This window comes from Callorhinus ursinus, unplaced genomic scaffold (assembly GCF_003265705.2).
Source record: "Callorhinus ursinus isolate GAN/ISIS: 27379988/994484 unplaced genomic scaffold, GSC_fseal_2.0 scaffold15, whole genome shotgun sequence".
Lineage (NCBI taxonomy): Eukaryota > Metazoa > Chordata > Mammalia > Carnivora > Otariidae > Callorhinus > Callorhinus ursinus.
This window is the reverse complement of record NW_027397077.1, coordinates 345655-364303: the sequence shown is the minus strand read 5'-3', so window position 1 is coordinate 364303 and position 18649 is coordinate 345655. Positions and strand designations below refer to the sequence as shown.

Genomic DNA, 18649 nt, shown 5'->3' with positions numbered 1-18649 from the left:
CCTAGCACGTCATTCCTCCGGGTGCCGGGCCACGGGGCGGGCCGGGCGTAAGGGGGCAGAGAAGCTTGGCGCCCATTCGGGGGCCCGCGCTCCTCCCGGGCCCGGACCCCGGGTCCCCGGGCCCCCGGGCCCCCGGCCCCGCCCCCTCTCGGCCCGGGCTAGGTGTGCACGGCCCCGCCCTCGACCCCGCCCCTTTGGGTTGGGTCGCGCGTGCGTAGCCCTGCCTCGGTCCGCCCTCTCCCGGACTCAGTTGCGCGCGCACCGCCCCTCGCACCCGTGCGCACGCGCGGCCCCGCCCCCGTCTCCCCGGCGCTCGGAGCCCGAGTCCGCGGGAAGATGGCGGCCCCGCTCCTCCCGCTCTCCCAGCAGGTACGGGCCGGCAGGCGGGGGCGCAGCGCCGGGGCGCGGGGCGCGAGACGGGCATCGCGGTGAGGCCGATGTGCGGGGAGGCCCAGCCGGGCGGCGGCGGCTCGCGCTGAGGGGCCCCCGCGGAGGGCGGGCGAGTGGGCGGGCGGTCCTGAAGGTGACAGGCCGGCCCGGCCCGCGGCCTCCCGCGCCCTGGCGACCCTTTGCGGGCGGCGTACAGGCGGGGTAGCTGCCTGTGTCTGTACAGTCTGGGGCCCGGGCCCGGCTGCATGCCCGGCCTTCGCCGCCGCTCCCTGGCCGGGCGATGCACGGTGGCACTGGGCTCTCATTCGGGGAGGTGGGCGAGGGGAGTGAGCTTTTCTGCCGGTGCGTCGACCCCGCGAGTCTTTGTTTCCTGACGGGTCCCAGCGCCGGGGCAGACAGTGTCCCCGCCGGGGTGGACGGCAGAGCCCTGCCAGAGTCAGGACCCTACGGCAGTGCGATCCTGGACTCATCCCTCAATTCCTTGGGAGCTGTTTCCGCCACCCTTGAATCGAGAAAGGGGGGATCGCACGTCTCCGGGCCCCTCCCTGTGCCCTCAAACACGCCTGGTGGTCTTACTAAGGGGCAGTAACAGTGGAGCGACACATACGTGCAAAAAAAGAGCTTTGCGCTGGCAGCCCTGCTTTCTGGGAGGGGCGTTCATTCATTTATCCGTCAAATGTGCGTTAGTCCAGGTGCTGGGAGCGCAGCAGTCACCCAGACAGACAAGGTCGCTGCTCTCCCGGAGGTGACACTCTCAAGGGAACTAGAAACTACCTGTGCCCTGCTACTAACAGCTGCCTTTATTGACTGAATACCTGTGTTGTACCAAGCACAAGATTATAAGCATTTTGTCTGAATTAATTAGCACAGAGTTGGGATTAAGAGTGAGGACACAGGGTCATATCATCTTCTGTTTAGTTCTTGGCTCTATCACCACTTCTTTTTTTTTTAATTTTATTTATTTGACAGAGAGAGACACAGCGAGAGAGGGAACAAGCAGGGGGAGTGGGAGAGGGAGAAGCAGGTTCCCTGCAGAGCAGGGAGCCGGATGCGGGGCTGGATCCCAGGACCCTGGGATCATGACCTGAGGCGAAGGCAGATGCTTCACGACTGAGCCACCCAGGCGCCCCTATCACTTATTCTTCTGAGTGTCCTTGGGTGAAGCTCTTAGAACTCATTTGGAAAATGGAAATATAAAAATATTGGGATAATGTGAAGATTAAGTTTGTAAGGTGCTTAGAACAGTGCCTGGCACATCAAAGCACTCAGTGATACTGTAATTATTATCATTTAATTCTCTGGCAGATTGGGACATATGGGAATGTAGACCACAGCAGTAAGAATGCTAAACCTTAAGAGAGCTGATAGGCAGGTTGGCACGACTGACCAGCTGTTCTAAGGAGAGAGACATGCATACCTGCTAAATCTTGCAAGAGCTAGCCAATTTGTAACACTGTCACTAAATTAAAAGTATTAAAGACCAGTGGTTATTAATTAACATGTTCTTATAACAGGGGAGTGCTATGTAAACTAGATGCCATACAGATGTGGGGTGTTATTGCTAATAGCCAGTTGCCACAGTTTAGGGTGTGTTTGTGTGTGTAGGGGTCGAAACTCGCTTTAGGCTCACTTAATGAGAAAGTGCTTCCAGTTTGGGGGGGAATCTTTTTAAAACTTCTGTCAAATTTTGACAGTAGCCCTAATTTGAACTTTGAACATGACAGTGGCTAATGTTTATTGAGTGCTTTAGAGTTTAAGTGCTTTCTAACAGGTTGGTGCTTATCCACACAACATGGAGAGGGGAATTCTTATTTTACTGATGAAGGATTAGCTTTGGAGGAAGGCAGTGGTTTGCCACTGTGAGTTAAGGTTTGAAAACATGAATCAGGTCATGTGATTCACCTGCTTAGCACCTTTTGGAATAAGATCCCAATTCCTTCTCAGGAAGCCTTGCTGGGTCTGGTGCCTGCCTGCCCTCTCCCGCCTCATGCTTTCCCCGGTACCCACACTGCAGCCATACTTGCTGCTTTTCTGCTCTTCCCGCAGTCCAGGCTTTCTCTGTTCTCAGGGTGTCCTCACTGGCTCTTCCTTCTTCCTGAAGTTCTCTTCCTTGTTTCTTCTCTTGGTGCTGTCAGTGCCTGGCTCTTTTCCCTTCTCCAGGTGGTAGCTCAGATGTCGTTCTTCCCAAACGCCTTTGCTGACCACTTGTCATAAATAGGGCCCCCTCTTCCATCCCACCAGCAGTGTGTTTCCTCCACATACTGCTCAGCACCATTCATGGTCTACAGATGTCTGTTTCCCCATGAGACCAGGCACCCAGTCAGAGCAGGTGCAGACTCTTGCTCCTGTGACCAGCACCCAGGAGTTGTCAGGTAAACGCATGAAGCAGGAACCAGAGAGTTCAACCGACCAGCGCCATTTACAGGTGGCTCTTCTCTACGTGTGGGATGGGGCTAGGGGTGGGAGCAAAATTGAAGGAGGAGTTGCAAGAGGCTGACAGCCAGGAGCCTATGACAACTTTAGGTCGCTGACTTCAGTGTTTTTTTCCTGTTCCTTTATGTTTGTTGAACGAAGGCACGAGTAGGTTTTCTTCTTTCAGGTAGTTAGGTCAACATTTCTCTATGGCTGTTCTTAGTGAAGGTCTGCACCAGGTGTTCCTGTCAAGCTAGGTGGGAGGTATAGCCCTTCAGGTGTTTTCAGCCCAGCTGAGATCACACGGATTCACAGATAATTACTGGGGAAGCATGGATATGATTCCAGGATAATTTCTGGTTGAGGGCAGTCAGGGAGCCCCCTGGAGCATGAGGCTCTGCTCTGGTTGGACTGAGGTGTAGGGCGCACTTGGAACGTGGATGGCCTGTTGGAGGTGAATAAAGTGGTTGCCAGCAGGTTTGCAGAGGGGAGGGGGGCAGTGTGTTTCCCCTCTGTCCCCAGCACTTTTCCCATCAGCACCTTTCTTGGTCTGCTCCATACTCCCCAATATCTATGGCACCTCTTTCCCTATACAGTCTCTTCTGACCCTGAATACAAATCTTGCCCATTTGAAGAGTCAGGAGTCTAGGGTTGATTTCTCCCAAGCACAGCTCCCCTTTGCCTCTCCTGTCCCGGGAATGCATCTGTGTTCCTCACCCCTTTTGTACCATGTGGTCTCATAAGCTACTGGTCATCATGCCATCCTTAACCCCAGTGGCCTGTCATTGGTCGTCCTTGAACCCCACACCACTGGTTACTGTAACCCACCAGTTGGCCTTCACTCTGTCTTCTGCATTCTCTCTCTCTGCTCCCGTCTTAGGGTCTCCCCACAGAGCATGCCCTTCCCCCACCAAGAGTCCAGCCTCCTGTTTCTCCCTTGCCAACCCTCCATCCCACCCCCCACTGGCTGCCCACTGGAATTGGCCACCTCCTTACCACATCCACAAGTTCACAGGGCTGGGCCTGTCCCCCTTCCTGCTTAGCCTCTCCCTCATAGTTCATTCCGCGCAACCACCCCCCTGCTCCAGAAACTTCCAGCTGCTCCCATTTCACTCCCCTCCGTATGTCCAGCTTGACTGCTCCTGGTTCAGCATTCCCACGCGCCCTGGGCCTGCTCCACCTCACCTTGCCGCACCATTTCCACGTAAGCCGTGGCTCTTCCCAGGGCTCCTCCACATCCCCCCACCTCATGCCGTGATCTCCTGCTGCAACCTAGCCTACCTCCCACCCATTGGAGGCCACTCTTGGAGGCCTCTTTGATGGTGTCTTCCCTCAGTCCCACCTCAATGACAGTTCTCCCTCCTGTACCTTCTGTGGGTCCCTTGCGTGGCCCTTGACCCAGGAAGCACATGGAAAGTATTGGGCTCATTAATGAAGAGTGTGCCGTGTGCCCAAGGAGTTCCACCCCCTCCCCTATGCCACTGGGGCCCTCCTCCTTTGTCATGTGCTTCCTATGCCCAGGCACTTGAGATACATCATCCTTTTAATGGGTGCCAGGTTCTAAATTTTTATTCCCATTTTGCAAACAGGAAACTGAGACCCACAGAGATTTAAGTCACTTGCCGAAGTCCCATAGTTGGTGGGTCGACCCCACATCTGTCTGCCTGCAGAGCCCTGCTCTTTCTCCTCTTTCAGGCAGCCTGCTGGGCACCTCGCCCAGAGCAACACCCGGTGAACGTGTCTGCAGTGAATGCCAAGTGCTTGGGGCACTTGTTTGTCCTTTCGTCTCTTGTTTTTTTTTCTCTAAAATAATTGCTACTCTCTCTGTCTTACTAGAATGCTAATGGTGATGTGGTATAAGTTGGTGAGTAGAGAGTCAGGTTTTAGAGTAAAGATTGGCCCTACCCTGTAAGATCCGGAATTTCTTGGCTCTTTATCTTATTGACCTGCATTGGCCTGGTTTGTGGACCAAGTAGCTACCAGTTAAGCAAGAACATGTAAATTTTGCTCCCTTTGCCCCAATTTTGAATTTTATTATTTTTTTAAAGATTTTATTTTAGGGAGAGGAAGAAGCAGGCTCCCCACTGAACAGGGAGCTTGACGTGGGCCCCGATCCTAGGACCCTGAGATCATGACCTGAGCCGAAGCAGACGCTTAACCAACTGAGCCACCCAGGCGCCCCAATTTTGAACTTTAAAGCAACTTTCCCATGCTTGGTTCTTCACACGATCAGCTGCTCCGGGAAGTGGACTGTCTTTGATCAGTTGGTACCCGAGAGCTGAGTGTCTACTCTCTGATGCCTCAGGCCACCTCACATTATTATGCTGTCAGATGGACGCAACCACCCCCCCCCCATGAGAGGCATCTCGACAGCCGTGCTGGGGGTGCTTGCAGGGGCTCCCCACTCAGACCTCACCTGAGCAGCCAGCGTCCACTCGGAAGACTACTCCACATTCTTCCTCAAAGACGACTCTCCCACCCCATTATCATTTGAGGTCCCTTCAGGTTGTGTTTTTCAGAGTTCAGGTCCCCAGATGTCCTTTCAGTACCCTCAGTTGTGCTATATTTTCTCTATGTCAGTTTCTCCATGTGCAAATTGGGAGTAACTCCCCGTTATGTATCTGCCTCCTGACAGTGGAATGTCAGCACCCCACGCACGCTGTTCGTTCAGTAGATGTGTATTAGGCATTTTCTCTCTGCTGGGCACCTCATGGGCAGTGGGATGCAGCAGGGAACCTGAAGATAGCTCTGTCCCGTGCAGCCGAGGTTCTCAGGAGCGGGGCACGGACGGAAATAAGCAGATACATAGTGTGTCCCAGGGCGAAAAAGTGATCTTCGAGGTGAGAACTGAAGTAGAGTTTATGGTCCCACATGTGAAGTCGGGGAGGCCTCGGGAGGCCTCAGGAGCCCCGGACTGAGCAGGAAAGGCATTTTGTATTGCTCACTGTATCCTCCCGAGTCACACTGGTCAGTCTTCTCCTCACTTTATAAAGGTGTAAACTGAGGCCCAGAGGTATATGTTAGTTGTGAAAGGTCACACCCAGCAAGCTCGAGCTGACACAGCTCATCTAATGCAGGCCTGGGGCTCTGTGTTGCATTGTAGGTTTTGTTTGTTTGTTTATTTCTTAAGTAAGCTCCACGCCCAGCATGGAGCCCAATGCGGGGCTTGAACTCACTACCCTGAGATCAAGACCCCAGCTGAAATCAAGAGTCCGTTGCTTAGCCAACTGAGCCACCCAGGCGCCCCCCCCCCCTTTTTTTAACTGCCAAGCGTTCAACAGTGTGAGATCTCATTTGCTTTTAAACAGTGGTCATGCCACCTAACCTGTAGATACTGTGGAGTCTGATGGAGAAAAGATCACTTGTTTGAATTCTTAGTTTATTGTTTTAATCTCATGTCACTGGAGTCATGGGAGAAACAGAGCTGCCTTATCGTCTTTACAGGTTCCCCTGCGCGGGTGGGTGTTTGCTGCTCCATGGCTGATGCAGAAATGAATGAGCCATGCCTGGTCCACGAGTTGGGTCGGCTTGCTCCAGGCCACGGTGGAGGCCCAGGCCATGGGTGGTCTGAGCTGGATGAGGGGTGGATAACTTGCTTCCACTTGGGAAAGGACTGCATGGAGAAGGGGCATTTGGGCTGGGCTGTGGGGATGTTGGGAAGAGAGGAAGGAATGCTTTTTCAGACAGAGGGAAAGCAGAATAAACAGAAGCCAAGACACTGGAATTCCAGCTCAAAGGGCCTAAATGGAGGCCAGGGCTGCAGGGCTGGGGACTCTGGGGTCCATAGCCCTCTTTTAACTAGGGTGACTTAGGGATTAAAGAAAGAAGGTGGTTGGTAAATGGGACACAGTTTGTGCCTGGCCTACAGATTGGCCTGAGACAAAAGGGACTGACAGGGTTTCTGCTTGCCTAGAGAGTGGCTGATGGTGGTGGTTGAGGGGGTGGGGGTGGGTGGGTAGAGGGAAGGAGACCTGCCTGCCGGGTGGCCCAGAGGGCTGCTCCTGCTTAGAATGCTCTGTTCGCCATAGTAGGCCCAGCCCTCAGTGTCACAAGCTGCTGGAGGGAAGTAGAGGTTGCAGATGACCACAAACAGCCATGTCCTTAGACTTCCGTCTGGCCCCGCTTACTGGGTGGGATTGCTGTACTCTTGATGGCAGAACCAATTTACTGATCATGTTTCAGACCAGCTGATAGAAAGTCAGTTCTCCTTTTGTATACACCGGTTAAAAGCTGGGAAGGATGGTGCCAGGAAGGCTGGCCGTCACCGTCTGCAGACTGGAATCGGGCTTCTGCCCCATCCAACACATTGCTCACCTGCATCCCATGCTTCCCAGTTCTACCCTCCCTGTTTGCTTTGCCCTGCGGCCCCTGGGCCTTTTTGTTTGGTTTTTTTTTTTAAGATTTTTATTTGAGAGAGCGAGCATGTGCACGAGGTGGTGCGGGGCGGGCAGAGGGAGAGGGAGAAGCAAACTACCTGCTGAGCAGGGAGCCTGACATGGGGCTTGATCCCAGGACCCTGGGATCATGACCTGAGCTGAAGGCAGACGCTTAACTGAGCCACCCAGGAGCCCCAACCCTGGGCCTTTCTTTCAGTTGCTTGCTCAGGTGACATTCCCTCTTGCCTCAGGGCCTTTGCACATGCTTTTTATGGCTCCCTTTCTGGGATGTTCTTCCACCCACTTTATTTCGGGGTTAACCTCTACTCCTCTTCATATCTCAGCTGGCACATCACTTCCTAAGGTAAAGCCTTCCCTGACGGGTTGGCCCAGCTTCTCTGTTCATGCCTCTGGGGATACTCTGTACTTTTTCCACATGCCAGTCTGTAATTTTCTGTTGGTGGCATTATCAGATTGATGGTTAGTCTCCCCACCACATAGACTACAAGTCCACAAAGGACTGTTTTAATTTGTCCTTGTTCCCCAGGTGCTCAGTAATCATTTGTTAAACAAATGGCAGAATGGTAGAGCAGGCCCACAGTATGTGAAGCAGGGAGGAGCTATGGCAGGTTCTTGAGGAGTGGAGTGACACGTTCAGATCTGACCACTTGCATAGAGAATGGGCAGAGCTGGGGACTGGCTCAGAGATGTTTGTTGTGATATGAACATGAAGTGATAAAAGAGCAACCTGGCCTGAGGTTGTTTCCAGAAGAGTAAAAGGGGTTGGGGATCGAAGGAGTGTGTGGGATGGTCATTTGCACTGGGACCTTCTAAGTGTGGGGAGGAGGCAGGAGGAGGAGGCAGGTGCAGTGTCCAGCCAGCAGGGCAAGACCAGCCTTCCTGGGTGGTGCCAGGTGGGTGGCTGGGTCAGGTGAGACAAGACCCATCACCTTGCAGTGGGCCCTCCTGGCCTGGTGGGATCCCACATTTAGGTGCAGTTGAGAAGCAGCCTAGCTCCCAGGGGCACCATTGGGTTCCATTTGCTGAGCACCTACCCTGTCCTGGTCTGGGACCAAGAAGAATAAAACTGAGCCCCTGCCCTTTAGATGGCTCAACTGGAGCTGGACTCCCAGGCCTACAGCTAAGTAGGAGCCCCTGTGGCAGATACCCTGGTGGAGGTCGGGTGGCAGCCTGCAGAAGTGGGACGAATTGCTTTCACTGGCTTGGAAAGAAGGAGAGCAGGAAGTGGGGACCTGGGTCTTCCTTCCTCTTTTCCCTCTTCTGTTCCAGCAGAACTGGAGGAAGCAGATGGGTGCAGCCTTTCAGACCGGCTGCTCCCCACCCCCCACCCCCTCCCACCCCATCAGAGCCCTGTTCCTTGACTCTGGTAACCCAGGTATTGGGGAGAGATTTGGGGTGCAGATCTTGTACAGAAGAAGGGAGGGGGGGTTTGACACCCGCTTTGTGTCCATTCACCATTGACTCCCCATTAGGGAAGTGTCATTGTCACTGTCCCTGTGCTCGTTTCTGAACAAGGAAACAGAGGAGGACAGAGCTAAAGTGACAGGTTTCAGGCCTCCCAGGGAGTTGGGGTGTTTGGATCAGACCGTAGCTCCAAAGCCAGTGTTCTCTCCTGTGGACGGCACACCATGGGCTCCTGGGAGGGCAGGAGCAGCTCTGTCCCTGCTGTGTCCTGAGCCCCTGCGGCAGGCAGGTGATAATCGGCCTGTTGTTGGGTGGCTGCACGCTCCAGAGAGAGGCCAGGGAGCAGTCTTCTCTAACTGATGGTAGTTGATTAGTGGAAATGTTCTGTCTCCAGACATTCTGTCTGAAGAAGCAGGCACCCAGTGCGCTGGTGAGGGGAGTCAGGGAGGCCTGACGGCCAGGCCCCCACCCTTTCGCAGGGCTCCCTGTGTCTCTTCACTTGTGCTGTGAGGGGGCGTGGGGAGGGGAGTTCTCTGATTTACTAATGACAGGAACAAGCATGCCTGTCGAGCCACAGAAAATTGGCTTTTCTTAATCCACAAGGATGTTTTCAGTTTTACATATTCAGTGGGAAAAGGAAATGATCTTCTTTCAGACTGCTTTTAAAGGGGGAAAGAATAAACAGGAAAAAAATAAAGAAAAGAAAAGGCCTGTTGAGGGTGAGGTCCTCACAGGGAGATTATTAATCCAGGACTGGAAAGTTTAGGGCATGGATTAACCCTCTAAATTCCCCCACACCCTAGCAACAGCACTGTTTGTGGCTGGAGGTGCCAGGACCCGGCAGCACCTAGGTGTGTGCTGTGGAGAACATTGCCCCTGTTGGGAGTTTTCTTTGATCAAGACCAGAACGGTCTCTGGGCCCATAGTGCTGTACCCCTGTATCCTTGTGGATACTTCCTCCACCGAGAAAAGGATTCCGCAGGGGATGAGCAGATGCCCACAGTTGCTGAGTGCGTGCAAGTCGGTGCTGTTGTTTCTCTCGCCCACACGCCAGACCAGGGAATCAGCATTTTCTTTCACGCCAAGCTGGTCCTGTTGACATTCGGCCTCTTGATTTAATTTTTTGTTGCCTTTTAGCCACTCGGAATTATCCTTTAATTCACAGCTACTAAGCACTTAACCTGCTGTGTGTGTAATTGCATATTTTTAAAAAAATAATAAGTAAGACTAAGAACTAGTAAAAGACTGTTGGGAGCAACTCAGCCAACTAGTTGAGTGAGAAAATGAGTACAATACGTACTGCAGCGTAGCCAACATTTGGTGAAATATTTTATCATTTTTTGGCAAAGATCATTTCGTGTGGTGTGCTGTCAGGACTGCGATTTGATGCTTGCCAAACGCCCTGATTAGTAGCCTTGCCTGACTTCCCTTCCCACCCCCACCTCTGATTCTTTATAATAAAGCCAGCTTCTCTGTCTCAGTGATAGTAATAAGAAGGGCAGCAATGGATACAGTAGCATTTGGGGGCTGTAGGGTGTGCTTTACCTATGTATTCTCATCCGGTACTTAAAGTAATCCTCAGGGCAGGCACTGTATTATTCCCATTCCATGGCTGGGGAAACTGAGGCCCTGGGAGGCTTTGTAGCTTGTCTTCCCTCTGCTGCTGAGTGGTGGAACTGTGTCTACCCAAGCATCAACCTCTCTGCACCCAGCTCACCCACTCCCTCCTGAGGCTCCATCAAAATCTTACCCATTCTGTAAACAAACAAACAAACAAACAAACACGTTTATTTAAAAAAAAAAAGTTTGTGGAAGGCCTGCTTACAGAGCCAGCATTGCAAGAGGTAGAATAAGTGTGAGACTTCTGACTCACCCCCTACCCCCCCAGAATTGAAAATGTAGGAAGGAGGTGCCCCAGTCATTAGAGAGCCTTGACAAAAATTGGACATTAAGAAATGTCCCACTTGTAGGTTTGGGGCTATGGAAATGTGGAGGAGAGAGAGACTCATTTCAGTTGGGGGGAATTGGGGAGGTTTTTAAAGCAGGGGGTCGGTTGTGGGGCTGGGAGGTAATTGGCCTTGAGCAGGCACAGCCCCCCACCCAAGGCATAGGGAATAATTTGTGCCCAGACAGGGAGCATCTTGTGCACAGTATGTAGAGAATCTGCCAGAGCAGGAAGGAGAGCGGGGACTGAGTGCTGTGCATGCAGATGTCTCTGAGTGTCTCTGAGCGGAAGGCCAGGTGAATGCGTGTGTGGTGGGGAGGGAGGGGGAAGTAGTGAAATTAGCCCAGCAGGGGCAGGGGATGGCTGTGGGGCACCTCGAGAGCTAGGCTAACGGTTGGAACCTCATACTCTTCACCAGCCAGGGGCGTGACCATGTGAATTCCTCTCCCTGCTCCTGCCAGCACGTTTGTTCTTCTGTGGTTGTTCCCCGACCAGACCACGATGCTCCGCTCCTCCTTGGTGGTGGCGACTGTCTTTTTGCTCACCATGGAATCCGGGAGCCTACTGGGTACCTGGTGCCTAGAGGACCCAGGCTCTGTAGAAGAGCAGTGGATGCCGGGAGGCTGATGATGCCACCCTCAGAGAGGAGGGGAGAGGCATAGAGCTGCCGAACTGATCCTCCTAGGGATCCCCGAGTCCTGGGCAGCAGTGTGCCCATTTATGGGATGGTGAAATATCGGGCCAGAGCTCAGCACATGGCAGAGACGTTGGAATCCCAGGGTGGCTGATCTAGGAAAGGAATTTTGGGAAGATTCAGGGCACACTTCGGGAAAGTTGGAAGCACTGTGGGAAGTGGGCATTCTCGAGGAAGGCAGTAGGTGCCCTGCTGTGTAGGGGCCGTTACTGCTGAGCTGTCACCCCTGTGAGTCTGTTCAGGGCCTGGTCCACCGTGCAGAGGAAGGAAGGACAGAATGGACAGGGGCTGTTCTCTGAGAGGCTGGGAAGAGCGATATCCAGGGAGGGCTCTGGGGAGGCCTGGTCCGCTTTTGATCTTAAGCAGCATTTTTGGGAGAACAGGCCAGGATCTGCTCCCTGCTCCACCCAGGCTGTCTGGGCAAGGTCCTGGGAGCTCCTTATTGTCTGACCCTTTCCAGTCCCATCCACCTGTTCTCTGTGTGGCTGCATTCAACCCCATGCCCCTCCCTACATGCCCATCCCCTGCCCCCTTCAGGACCCTGCTCCCTTGGTGTTTCCCCACCAGTGGTGCCTCTTTCCATCTGTGTTGCAGGCCTGTCTACCACCAGGGCTTCAGTGCAGGTGCTCCTAGGCATGCTTGTTGTCTTGTATCCCGTTGGGCAGGCTCAGCTGGGGCAGTGGCAGTCTCCCTGCCCTCACAGGTGCATGTGTGGGCTGCTGAGTGCCCCCGCCACCCCTGTCTGTTTACTTGGCAGCCCTCCGTGTGCATTGTTATGTGCGATGACATTCCCCTCCAGACTAGGATCTCCAAGACACTCTGTAGAAACTGCTTGACTGGGAATGAGATTTCCACCTCCATGTCCCATAGGGACATCCCAGAGAAACATGTTTAAAGGTGTCTGTTTAGGCACAGTGAGTGGCTGCATTCCTTGGCCTCATCCCCCTGGAGGCCTACCAAAGTCCTCCCCCCCCCTGCCCCCCCCCCCCCCCATCGCTCCCCCTGTCGCCCACTCTGCGTAGCTAAGTGCATATTCAGTTCCCTGGCTCTTGTGCACGTCTGCTCAGGTCGTTGCAGGGATCACGTTCCGGGCTCTCAGCAGGGTGGGCACAGACCCTCTTACCTCACTGTGTCTGCCCTTCCTGGCTGGCTGAAACCGTGCTGAATGAACCCAAGTCCCTGCCGGGCCCCTCTGCCCTGGAGTCCACCTTGCCCATCCCTGACCCCTGGCTCAGGCTCTGGAGGCTCCAGTTGAGCCTCCTGCTGTCATAGCTCTCACATCCCGGGGCACCTGGTGCTGTAGTCATGCGCTCACTTTGCCTGCCTGTCTCCCCATCTTGAGCCCTAGAGCTCTGTCTCACACCCTTCTGTATCCTTGATTCTTCCTCATAGTGCAGACTGAACGTATGTTTGTTGAATGAGTGAATGAATGAATTTCTAAGTCCCAAGGGCAGACCACTCTTCCGGGAAGTTTTCTGTGAAGAGTAGGTGGGAAGTCAGTAGTCTGAAGTGGAATGGCCTGAGGGGACATTTCTAAAGATTTTATTACTTTATTTGAGAGAGAGAGAGAATGAGAGAGAGAGAGAGCACGAGAGGGAAGCGGGTCAGAGGGAGAAGCAGACCCCCCGCTGAGCGGGGAGCCCTTTGTGGGACTCGATCCGGGGACTCCAGGATCATGACCCGAGCTGAAGGCAGTCGCTTCACCAGCTGAGCCACCCAGGCGCCCCGGGGGGACGTTTCTAGAGATGGGTGCCGGTTTCACACGGGAGCCGGTGGAAGGGAGAGGTCGAGGAGGAGAACGGGACTATAGATAGTCGACGTTGGAGGAGTGCTCACCCCATGCCAGCCTCTGGTGCTGGGAATGCACAGCCTTATTTTCCAGATGAGGAAACCGAGGCACAGAGAGGCTGCTCACCCTCCCCAGGGTTGCACAGTACTCTAGTGGTGGGGTGGGCCTTGAGTCCACATCTGTCTAGTGGCATTGTTGACCTCCGTGTGGTTCTGGTCCCCCCCCCCCCCAGCACCAGGCCAAGAGGTGTGTGTGGGTGGAGACCTTCAGGACTCAGTGTAGGTCCTGCTTCCTGCAAAGGGTGGTGTGTCAGGGTGGGAAGGTTGCCTCAGGTGACCTCAGCTTCTCTTTTATTTCCATTTCTGGTAGATGGGGCCAAGAGCAGTGGTCTTCTGGGAGCGCTGAAGCTTTTACACGTTGAGTCGGCATTCCTCCTGATAGTTCCTGGCCTTGAACTCACTCTGGCTGTCTTCACCTTGACGCTGCAGTGTGTGTCTCAACTTTCGCGCATGGTTTTCTTGCTCTTTGGTTCTCTTTGTAGGTGGGGATTGCAGGCCTTACCCCCCACCCCCACCCCATGTCATGTCCCCACCGCAGGCCTTGAGCTCCTAGTGGGTTAGACGGAGGCCCCGCATGCTGTGCTGAATGGCGGGTGCACATCTTCAGCTCGTCCTTCGTCATGGCAGTCATTTGGGTCCCCAGAGAGAATCCTGTATCTTCAGATGCCTCTTCTTATATGTGGCTCTTTGTCTTTCCTGTCTTATTTACAAAAGCAGTGTGCATTAATGTAGAACATTGGTGAACTCAGAAAGCCACGGGTGTGGGGCAGGGAACCAGTTCACTGGTAGGAATCAGTGTTAGCATGTGGCATCTGTCCTGCCACATTCAGGCCCATGTGCATATGTGATCGCTATGGGCTTACCAGCCAGGTCATCACTGTGTGTGCTGGTTTGGGCCCTCCCTTTGCACTTAGCAAATACCTGACGATCATACCCCACCTGTAAATGTTCTGCCTGTGCTGTTTTACTGCTGTGTGGGATCCTCGCCTGTTTTTAACCTCTGCTGTCACCCATAGTCCTTGCCCTCCAGCACGGTGAACTGATAAAATGCTCTTGCCTTTCCCCACCTCCTGCATAGTTGGTCACTTCCTCGGGGTAGACCCCCCAGGGGGAGACCTTACAGTAGCAGAAGGGTGTGTGTGTATGTGTGTGTTAAAGAAGTGCTAGTTTTGGGACTCCTGGGTGGCTCAGTCAGTTAAGTGGCTGCCTTCAGCTTGGGTCATGATTTAGGGTCTCGGGATTGAGTCCCACATCGGGCTCCCTGCTTAGTGGGGAGACTGCTTCTCCCTCTGCCTGCCACTCCCCCCTGCTTGTGCATGCTCTTTCTCTGACAAATAAATAAATAAAAATCTTTAAAAAAAAAAGTTAAAAAAAAAGTGCTAGTTTTTATTGTTTGTCAAAAGTATGCACTGCTGGTGATAAAGCTGCTTTTTGTTTATCGTACTTAACACTTAAAGTGGCTTGTACCATTAGGATCCTTGCCAAAGCAGAAACATATCAAATGTTGGTCTTGAATTATGTAAGATTTTTACACACACTCAAAGTAGAGGGGAGAGTTTAATGAACTCCCATGTGCCCACCACCTGTTTACAACAAATGCCATGTTTTTTTTAAAGTAGGCTCCATACCCAACGTGGGGCTTGAACTCATGATGCTGAGATTGAGAGCCATATGCTCTACCGACTGAGCTAGCCAGGCACTCAAACAAATACCATTCTCTCTGCACTTGTCTACCATCCCTGACCTCTTCTGCCAAATACATTTTTATTTCTGAGGTTTTTATTTTAAATCTCAGAAATCAGGGTGTCTAGGTGGCTCAGTCGGTTTGGTGTCCCAACTCTTGATTTTGGCTTGGGTTGTGATCTCAGGATTGTGAGATCAAGCCCCGGGTTGGACTCCCCACTCAGCAGGGAGTCTGCTTGAGATTCTCTCTCCTTCTCCCTCTGCCCCTCTCCCCCACGCTCTTGCTGCTCTCTCTCTTTCTCTCTCAAAATAAATCTTAAAAAAGAATAAAATCTCAGAAATCATATTTCAGTTTGCATTTCTGACAAGAAGACCATTTTTCTTTACATAACCATGGTGCCATATCAACACCTTATGCATTTAATCATTCCTTAGTATTACTCCATCGATACCCAGTCCCTATTCAGTATTCTTTCCCTGAGTGTCTCAGAATGTCACCTTGTTGATTGTGAGGTCTCCTGTCTCTCTCACTCTCTTTTTAAAATTTATTTTGAGATAATTATAGATTTACATGCAGTTGAGGAAAAATAATGCAGAGTGATCCTGTGTATTCTTCACTCTGTTTCCTGCAGTGATAACACTTTGCAAATCTGTAGTACACCATCACAACCAAAACTTTGACAGCTGCAGTCAGGTGCAGACCGGTTCCATCCCACACAGGGATCCCACCTCTTGGCCCTTTTAACTACTCCCATGCCTTCCTTCACCCCTGGCACCTGCTAATCTGTTCATTTCCAGAATTTCAGCATTTTAGTGATGCTATATAATAGAGTCATTCAGCACATAACCTTTGGAGATTGGCCTTTTTTACTTAGTATGATCCTCTGGAGATTCTTTTAGGTTGTTGCACATATTAGTAGTTCATTCCTTGACATTTTTCATTGCCAAGTGGTATTCCATAGGGTGTGTGTGTATGGGTCACAGTTCATTTAACCAGTCCCCCATCGAAGGACATGTGTGTTTCCAGTTTGGGGCAGTTATGAATCAAGCTGCACTAAACATCTGAGGACAGGATGTTATGTGAACCCAAGTCTTCATTTCTCTGGATGAATGCCCAGGACAATTGCTGGGTCTTGTGACAGTTGCACACTTAGTTCTTTTTAAGAAACTGCTGAACTGTTTTCCAGAGTAGCTGTACATTTTTACCTTCCCAACATCAATGTGTGAGTGATCCAGTTTCTCTGCATGCTCACTGGTGTCATTGTTATTTTCACCATGCTGATGGGTGTGTGGTGGCATCTCCCTGTGGTTCTGATTTGCATTTCCCTAATGACTAACGTATGCTGATCATCTTTTCATGGGCTTACTTGCCATCTGTACGTCTTCTTGGGTGAGATCTCTCTTCATGTCTTTGACCCGTGTTCTCATTTGATTATTTGCCTTTTTTTTTTTTTTTAAAGTAAACTCTGTGCCCAATGTGGGGCTTGAACTCACTACCCCAGGATCAAGTCGCATGTGCCACCCACTGAGCCAGCCACGCACCACCCCGTCCCCTCCATCGTTTGCTTTTGTGCCTTTGAATTTTGACAGTTCTTTGTATATTTCAGATACTAATCCTTTGTCAGATCTGTGATTTGCAGATATTTCTGTGACTTGGCTTGTCATCCCCTTACCAGGGTCTTTCACAGAGCAAACATTTTTCATTTTGATGAGGTCCAATTTATCAGTTTTTCCTTTTATGAGTCAGGCTTTTGGTATCAAGTCTAAGAACTCTTTGCCCAGCCCTTGATCCTGAATATTTTATTGTGTTTTTTTTTTTGTCCCCAAAAGTATTATTCCATTTAAGTTTTTTCATTTAAGCCTGTGACCCATTTGGAGTGAATTTTTGTAGAAAGAGTGAGACTTGGGTTTAGGCTCATTTTCTTCCTCTGGATGTCCAGTTGCTGCAGTGCCATATGCCGTGCAGGCCTCTTTCCTCCTGAATGGCCCTGCACCTCTATCAGTAGTCAGTCGGGTACACCCGTGTGGGTCTGTTTCTGGGCTCTCCGTTGTGTCCCGTGGCTCTGTGTGTCTACCCCTTCGTCACTGCCATGCTGCCTTATAGTGAGGCTTGAAATCAGGTAGACTGATTCCTCCCACTTTATTTTTCTTCTTCAAAATTGTTTTAGCTATTTTGGTTCCTTTGCCTGTCTCTATACATTTTAGAAGAATCTTATTTTTATCTACAAAAAATCTTGCTGGAGTTTGGTAGGAATCAAGTAAAACCTGCATATCAGGGGTGTGCACATTAACTGTGCAGTGTTGCATTGCCCCCCAGAAAAGCCAGGTGATCGTCTTCCCACCCACAGGGCCCAACATGCTCGTTCCCCACTTTGCCGACTCTGCCAACCTGATAGCAAATGCTGGTGCTTCAGTCTGTTTTGCCGTATGGAAATTGAACATTTCCCTCAACTTTGCTGTGTCTTTTCTTTCTGAATCTCTTTTATCTTATACTTTGCTCATTTTAAAAATTAGGATATATTTTTTCTTGTGATTTATAAAAGCTCTCTTCCACATCAGTGTTCTCCTTCTCTCAGCAAGGTTTACCTTAGCTCTGGTTTAGAAACTTCTGATGGGACAGTTGGAGAGAGCTGTCAGCTCCTGGGAGGTTAGAGATGCCCCAGTGTTTTTTGATGTTTTTGAATGCTGATGAGTTAATCCCAGGTTCCTCAGCCACAGAATACGACTGTGCACGTTGCCAAGATAATGGCTTTGCAAGCAGTGAGGGCAGCCAACGCTAAATGGAAGGCAGAAATGTAACGACTATTAAGTGAGCACTTCTTTAGGCTGTGTTTTTTTAAAAATTATTATTATTTTAAATTTTATTTAAGTAATCTCTACACCCAGTGTGGGGCTTGAAATCATGACCCTGAGATCAAGAGTTGCATGCTCTTCTGACTGAGCCAGCCAGGTGCCCCATGGGCTGCATTTTTGTTTTGTTTTTTTGTTTTTAGATTTTATTTATTTGACAGAGACACAGTGAGAGAGGGAACACAGCAGGGGGAGTGGGAGAGGGAGAAGCAGGCTTCCTGCCGAGCAGTGAGCCTGATGCGGGGCTCGATCCCAGGACTCCGGGATCATGACCTGAGCTGAAGGCAGACGCTTAACAACTGAGCCACCCAGGCGCCCCGATGGGCTGCATTTTTGTATCAGCATCTGGTTTTCCAAGTAGAAACTCAGACCAGGATGTCTTTGGGTGTTATTTGGCTAATTCTTGCAAAACTTGGCAACTTGATTGAAAAATACACCGTTTGCATTTCCCTGATGATGAGTGATGTTGAGCATCTTTTCATGTGTCTGTTTGCCATCTGGATGTCTTCTTTGGAGAAATGTCTGTTCATGTCTTCTGCCCATTTTTAATTTTTAATTTTTAAAAAAATTTTAAAAGATTTTATTTATCTATTTGAGAGAGAGAGAGAGAAGCAGACTCCCAGCTGAGCAGGGAGTCTGGAGTGGGGCTCAATCCCAGGACCCTGAGATCATGACCTGAGCCGTGGACAGATGCTTAACTGACTGAGCCACCCATGGGCCCCATCTTCTGGCCATTTTTAAATTGGATTATTTGGTTCTTTGGTGTTGAGTTGTGTAAGTTCTTTATATATTTTAGGTACTAACCCTTTATTGGATATGTCATTTGCAAATATCTTCTCCCATTCAGTAGGTTGTCTTAGTTTTGTTGGTTGTTCCTTTGCCGTGCGGAAGGTTTTTAATTATTTTTTTTCAAAGATCCTTTTATTCATTATTTTTATTTTAAAGATTTTATTTATTTGAGAGAGAGAGTGAGCACAAGCAGGAGGAGTGGCAGGCAGAGGGGGAGGGGGAAGCAGGCTCCCTGCA

The 18649-nt window shown here is 51.1% G+C and overlaps 1 protein-coding gene across 10 annotated transcripts in view; it reads left to right on the top strand.

The window, feature by feature from the left end:
- The first annotated feature begins 250 nt into the window (after positions 1–250).
- The window catches only part of EPS15L1 (epidermal growth factor receptor pathway substrate 15 like 1), a 95619-nt gene continuing 77220 nt past the window's right edge, over positions 251–18649 (top strand). For 3 of the 10 annotated variants that reach the window (XM_073900923.1, XM_025884750.2, XM_073900921.1), the window contains exon 1: positions 251–369. In XM_073900923.1, the coding sequence (XP_073757024.1) occupies positions 337–369 (33 nt within the window). In that variant the 5' untranslated portion in view covers positions 251–336. The remainder of the gene's footprint in view (positions 370–18649) is intronic. The other 7 variants (XM_025884755.2, XM_025884756.2, XM_025884757.2 and 4 more) reach the window with 4 other exon arrangements.